This window comes from Camellia sinensis, chromosome 8 (assembly GCF_055761805.1).
Source record: "Camellia sinensis isolate YWXY chromosome 8, ASM5576180v1, whole genome shotgun sequence".
Taxonomy (NCBI): domain Eukaryota; kingdom Viridiplantae; phylum Streptophyta; class Magnoliopsida; order Ericales; family Theaceae; genus Camellia; species Camellia sinensis.
The window spans coordinates 197,867,579-197,874,769 of record NC_138968.1 but is presented as its reverse complement, the minus strand read 5'-3'; the positions used below and the strand labels follow the sequence as shown (position 1 = coordinate 197,874,769).

The following is a 7,191-nucleotide window of genomic DNA, read 5'->3' as shown; positions in this document are numbered from 1 at the left end:
TTCATCTTTGACTTGCTCTGTATATTCTCGTTCTCTGATTGGTTTATACATTTATCATCCACAGATCACTTGGCAGCCTTGGGCACCTCTGGGTGATGATCTCCTACTTCAGTATACCGGAGCATCAGGCATCTCCCGGTATAGGGTCCTGCTCGAAGGGCCAGTCGGCAGAGTCTGGTTCCTGGGGGAGCGCTTTCTATGCCAGGTACGGGGGTATCTTTCTCAGGATGTTCCCGCGGTACCTCCAGCTAGTATGCGGACCGCTGACAGGCTCTCTTACTCAGAGGTAGTCGGCGCCATGCTGGGCAGTGATGCTTTGTTATATGTTGCGGAGGGGGACTACGCCACCTATCGTCACATATATTTGATGCCTCCATTGACAGAAGCTCGTATTCCGATGATGAGACCTGCCGGTACGTCATCCTCGGATCAGGCTCAGGCTCGAGCTACAGACATCCCTTCTTCTAGTAGGGCTGGCGCATCTAGAGGTGGGAGTAGACCGTTTCCTCCGAACCCGTCGATTCATCCTCATCTGGGATGGCCAGATATGCCTACTGAGTTGATGGCGTGGCAGTATGGGACTAGCTCTCCGATTCCAATTCCACTAGAGCCTCCGATGCCCAGTGATCGATATGCCATTGATCCGGACTCACCGCCGGTATGCTCCACTTTCGTCATTCATCATTTCAGATGTTTAGATACTCATTTGTTCACTGATGATTATGAACTCATTTTTGCAGCCATCGCGAGGGTACATGGAGGAGATGGTTGAGCTGGTGGCCACACTCGAGGGCATGGTCCTACGCAGGGAGGCACAGTTGTCTGTTGCGGGCATTCAGGTACCCTTCAGTTTTTGGCATTTCTCATACTTCTGATGACATGCTGATTTCTACTGCATCGATAGACTACTTGTGTAGAGCACATCTGACACACACCTCACTTGTACACTGTATTTACATGCACCCACTTTACGTAGCTTTTGCTTGTATCTGCATCTGATGTATATATTCGGACTGATGTATTTGAATTGAACTCTTTGTTTTCAGATGCCTTCATGGTCCGGTCAGCCACAGACCAGGCCACCTGGGCCTCATTGGGGAGCTGGGCCATCTGGGCCTTATCAGGGAGCTGGGCCATCCGGGCCTTATCAGGGGGAGGGGTCATCTCGGCCTTCCCGAGGAGCCGGGCCATCTAGGCCATTTCGAGGAGCTCGAGGGGGGCCTGTCCGCAGATGCAGGGCTCATGTTGTGGAGGTGGAGTCTGATGAGGAGGAGGAGGAGGAGGCTACCGACCGTCAGTTCGAGACATCTGTCGAGGAGGGAGGCTCCGGTTTTGGCTCGGGGAACAGAGGCGAGGCTGAGGAGGATCCTGAGGACGACAGCTCCGACTCTGATGATGGTGTGGAGGTTGTTCCACAAAAGAGGACCAGGCGGGCTTCTCGTTCCCGTTCCCGAGGATTTTGATGTTGCTATTTCCTGCTTTATTTTTCTTTTACTAGTAGTTTGTAGCACTTTTGCTCATTGTTAGGCAGTTTTGTTTTTGTAAAACCTGTACCTTTTGTTCGTTGTAAAGCATGATGAAATGAAATAGCTTTTGAAAAGGTGTTTGTATTTTGAACTTTTAGCATCGTATCGCATCATTTATTTCGCACAAAAATGAATTTGAAAGGAAATGTACGTTGTGTAATCACCAAATCAGGTAGTGAACCGACGCAACAAACTAAACAACTCAACTTACTAAGGTATAACAGAATCTTTAGCAAGTTTACAACTCGATAAGCAAAATGCAACAACGCAAATAAACAAGACTTTAACAAAAATTGCTTAAACAGAGAGCAATGACTCAAAACACAAAACACGTCCGCTCGACAAACAACTCGATAAGCAAAATGCAACAACTCGATAAGCAAAACCCAACAACAACAAAGTGTACTTCTGACGATCTGGGCATCGGAACGCATCCGGGATGAAGGCCTTTGAGTTTCCCGTTGCATGGAAATGCTTGGAGTTCTCCTTCGAAGAGTAAAACAGGGCCGAGAAGACACACTGCAGCATTGCTAGCCATCCCGGGGAGCTGGCCGGCCATTTTTGCAAAAGGTGAATGGCTGGCCAGCCAGAGATATGCCACGGCATGGAGGACTAGAGAGCTTCTGGCCCCCTGCTTCAACCTTCAGTTGCACTTTGTCAGATGAATGCGTGGATTGGCTCAAAGAGGAGGTACAATTTGGGCCCAGCTTGGCATCAGATGCTCCGTCCAGCTCTGGAAGGGGACACAGAGATACTTGATTCAACTATGCCCCAAATTTATTGCTTATTTAGCATTTTCAAGTTTTCTTTATGACTGTACTAAAATAAGCAACCTCGATTGTAATGCAAGAGCAAGAGAACTCTATTTTGAAATCGATGAAATTGAAAGTTATGGTACTGAAAATTTTCCACTTTTGATCCAAAAATGGTCTAAGTCGTAAAAAGATTGATTTGAACAAAGTCAACTTTTATTAAAACTTTTCAAAACTATTTTCGATGTGGATCAGAACTGGACATGCCGAAAATCTGTCACCGAGATACACAACCTCAGATCCCTGCAACTGGAAAGTTGCCCCTAGTCTGAAGAACAATGTGGCAGTCCAAAGCAACGGAAAGTTGCCCCTAGTTTGAAAAGCACTGTACCGGAGATCACGGTAAATGCTGATAGATAAAGATGACTGAGATGATCGAAATGGACAAAGTTGATCGGGGAAAAGTTTATGACTGAACTTCAAGACGAAGCTGCCTACGTATCCCAAAGATGGGAATCAAGTCTTACGTAGTTCAGGCTAAGGTTCACTCGAGTATTTTCACTCTCCTTTTGCGCTCTAACTTTTGCCAAGGCCGCCCTTTGCGGGTTTTCAACCTTGCGAGCTCAGTTTTTATATTTTCTAATTTTTTGTGCTCTGAATCTTGCCTAGGTCGCCCTTTCGGGTTTTCGGCCTAGCGAGCCTCTCAAGGATAGTATTTCTTCAACTTGTCCATATTGATCGGTTGTGAGAACTCCAAGCCATCTAGATCCATCAGAACCACAGCCCCACCTGACCAGATAGCTTTGATGATGTAAGGACCAGTCCAATTAGGTTTGAACTTGCCCCTTGGGTCGTGGATGGGAGCTCGGTTGTCCTTGAGCACCAAATCTCCTTCTTTCAGATTCCTGGACTTAACCTTCTTGTTGAAAGCCCGGGCAATTCTGCGTTGATAACCTTGGATGTGGTACAGCGCTTTCAGTCTTCTTTCATCAAAGAGCATGAGTTCTTCGAATCTGCTTTGCTGCCAATCTGCTTCGGCTATTTGGCATTCAGCCAATACTCGTAATGATGGGACCTCAATCTCAATGGGTAGAACAGCCTCCATTCCATAGACCAATGAATATGGAGTCGCTCCAGTAGAAGTTCTGATTGAAGTCCTGTAGCCCCACAGAGCAAATGGCAGCTTGTCTGGCCAATCTCGATAGGTTTCCACCATCTTCTGTAGTATATGCTTGATATTCTTGTTGGCGGCCTCAACCGCTCCATTGGTCTGCGGCCGGTATGTAGATGACTTATGAAAAGCCACATTGTATTTCTCCAACAAGTCTATCACTTCTTTCTTGAAGTGGGAACCATTATCTGAAATTATCTCATTTGGCACCCCGTAGCGACAGATGATGTTGTTCCTGATGAACTTTGCGACATGCGACGCCTTCAACACCGCGTATGATTGGGCCTCGACCCACTTTGTGAAATAATCTATCGCTACCAGGATAAACTCATGCCCGTTGGACCCCTTCGGGGTAACAGCTCCGATCACATCAATTCCCCAGACCGAAAAAGGCCACGGCGAAGTCATGTTGTAAAGTTTTGACGGCGGGATGTTCATGCGATTTGCATGAATTTGACATTTGTGGCATCGCCGAACAAAGCTAATACAATCCTCCTCCATGGTTGACCAGTAGTAGCCCTGCCTGAGGATCTTTCTGGCCAGCATTACTCCATTCATGTGTGCACCGCACTCCCCCCCATGGATGGCTTCCATCAGGCGTTTTGACTCTTCAGCTTCTACACAGAGCTTATGCATTCCCAGATGACCCCTTTTGTACAGATTTCCCCCGCAGATAACGAACTGAGCAGCCATTCTTCTGACAGCCCTCTTATCCTTGGCATTTGCCCCTAGTGGATATATCTCCTTTTCCAAGAAGTTCCAGATGTCGTAGTACCAGGGGTTGCCGTCTTGAACCTCATCTATGGCGGAAATCGACTCGTACGCTGGCGCAAACTTCTGATCAATAATGACTGGACGCATCCGGACTCCGGACGGGATGTCTATCATAGAAGATAGAGTTGCTAGTGAATCTGCAAACCTGTTGTTCTCTCTTACGAGGTGGGTGAAATTTAGCTTCTCAAACCGAGGAATTAACAGATCCAAGGTTTGGTGGTAGGTTATCATCCTTTCCTCTTTGACCTTCCAATCTCCTTTTGCTTGAGACACAACAAGGTTCGAGTCCCCAATGACGTCCACTCGTCTCGCCCCTAGTTCTAGGGCTGCTTCTAGGCCAGCAATACATGCTTCATACTCTGCTTCATTGTTGGAAACCTTGAACCGGAGCTTGAATGCTAAAGGGATACGGGAATCATCAGGCGCTATCAGCAACACCCCTATCCCATACCCGTACTGGTTTGACGCTCCGTCAAAGTACATTGTCCAAGTTTCATCTTCGACGTGCAGAATGGCTTCATCTGGGAATAGATACTCAACCGCTTCATCCCCCTCAACCGGGTGGTCGGCGAGGAACTCTGCTACCGCTCTGCCTTTTACTGACTTGCGCGTCACATACTTCAAATCAAATTCGGAGAGCAACAGCAGCCAACGAGCTAGCCTACCCGTAAGTGCTGGTTTCTCGAAAAGATATTTGATGGGATCCAAACGCGAAACCAACATTACAGAGTGGGCTAACAGGTAGTGCCGCAGCTTCCTGGTTGCCCATACCAAGGCCAAACAAGCCTTCTCCAGCGACGTATAGCGGGTCTCGTAATCTAGCATCTTTTTGCTCAGATAATAGATGGCTCTTTCCACTTTGTCTTCTGACTCCTGCGCGAGCATGCAGCCCATGGTAGTCTCAGTTACCGAAAGGTACAGTATCAACGGTCTCCCCGGCTCTGGCGGTGACAACACGGGTGGGTTCTGTAGATACTCCTTGATCTGCTCAAAAGCTACTTGACATCGGTCGTCCCACTGGAATTTCTTTCCTTTCTTCAGGAGACCAAAAAGTGGTTCACAAGTCAAGGTTAATTTAGAAATAAACCGTCTTATGAATTGCACTTTACCCAGAAAGCCTCGCACCTCCTTTTCAGTCCTTGGTGGTGGCATTTCTAAGATGGCCTTGATTTTGGAAGGGTCGACCTCGATGCCCCTTTGTGTGATCAGAAACCCTAACATCTTTCCTGCTGTAACACCAAACGTGCATTTCTGGGGATTCAATCGCAGCCGAAACTCTTTGATCCGTTGAAAGAATTTTTGTAAGGCGGTGTAGTGGCCCTCTCTATCTTTGGACTTGACAATCATGTCGTCCACGTACACCTCGACCTCCTTATGGATCATATCATGCAATATTGTAGTCGCTGCCCGTTGATACGTAGCTCCAGCATTCTTCAACCCGAATGGCATCACTCTATAACAATATGTACCCCACGGGGTAGTGAACGCAGTCTTCTCCCGGTCTTCGGGTGCCATCACTATCTGGTTATAGCCTGAGAAACCATCCATAAACGAAAGCAAGGCGTGTCCTGCCGTGAAATCTACCAATTCGTCGATGTGCGGCAAGGGGAAGTCGTCCTTCGGACTGGCTTTGTTCAAATCTCTGAAGTCTACACAGACCTGAATTCTGCCATCCTTCTTTGGCACCGGAACTATGTTGGCCAACCAAGTTGGATATTCAGATACCAGCAGGAACCCTGCGTCAATTTGTTTGGTGACCTCTTCCTTAATCTTGAGGGCCCAGTCCGGGCGAATCCTTCTGAGCTTCTGTTTGACAGGGCGGGCCTCTGGATCAAGAGGGATCCGGTGCTGTACAATCTCAGGATCGATTCCAGGCATGTCTTCATAGGACCACGCAAAAACATCTTTAAAATCTTTTAATAAAGCGACTAAGCGCTCGCGCTCCTCTGAAGACAACGTGGACCCGATCTGGACCAGCCGCGGGTCCTTCTCAGTACCAACATTTACAGTAGTGATTTCATCCATTAATGGTTTAACAAATCTTTCCTGCTCTTGATCAATTAATCGTTGCAAAACTGGGGGAATTTCTTCCTCGCTGTTTTCATCAAAATTTTGAAAATCCTGATTTAAGCAATAAATCAAAGGCACAGAAAAATACTCGGAAACCACATCCACATCATTCTCATTAAATACTTCCAAGCCGTCAGATTCCTCTGTTACAACAGACTCAAAAGAAAATGAAAAAGACGACCTAGACAGGACTGTGGTATCCGGGTTATCACCCCCAGGAATACCGGACTCAGACTCAGTCGAGCTGGAATCTGATTCCGACGCAGAAGATTCGGTAGAATCAGATTCCGGCTCACTACCTGACCCGGTGCTGCTAGATAAAAAGCCTTCTTCATATTGCCAGATGAGAGAAGGTGCGATAGATGCATCCAAGATCGGCGCTGGAAAGCCCGCAGCTATTTCATCTCCAATCACAGAAACCGAAGAGTTATCCCCCAAGCACTCTTGGCTGATCGGAGGATCTGATAGTAGACTCGCCAGTGCTACCCCCATTTCAAGCTCTGTGCTCTCAGGATCCACTGTTTCGCATTGCTCAACCTCAGTTGGTGGGTCTGTCTGCGCTTCGGCAACGTCATCCCCAGATAATTGTATGTCGAAGAAGATTTCAAAACCAGGCACGCGCTCCCCCTTCGCGTTTTGCCATGGCTCCGGGAAGCCGCAGAATGGAAAATCTTCCCCCTCCCGGACGAAACGTCCGTTTAGGGTACCCCAGATGGGCCTATGTATTAAGTCAAATGGCTTCCCAGCCCTCTTTGCCTTGGCTCTTCCGGCCATTTCTTTTCCTTTCCTCAACCAGTCCTCTTTGGTGGGCAGATAACCCAGTCCAAAGGTGTGAGGGTTGTGTGGCACTTCGGCCAATACTGAGACGCCCTTCCGGCCACTTCTCCCTAATCCCATC

At 47.8% G+C, this 7,191-nt stretch overlaps 1 protein-coding gene across 1 annotated transcript; it reads left to right on the top strand.

Moving 5' to 3' along the window:
- Positions 1 to 226: 226 nt before the first annotated feature.
- LOC145796779 (uncharacterized) lies at positions 227 to 1,599 on the top strand. Its single transcript, XM_082881925.1, has 3 exons — positions 227 to 658; positions 741 to 839; positions 1,047 to 1,599. Exons 1-3 carry the CDS (start codon positions 254 to 256, stop codon positions 1,461 to 1,463), a joined length of 921 nt encoding a protein of 306 aa, XP_082738051.1. The 5' UTR covers positions 227 to 253; the 3' UTR covers positions 1,464 to 1,599.
- The last annotated feature ends 5,592 nt before the right edge of the window (positions 1,600 to 7,191 follow it).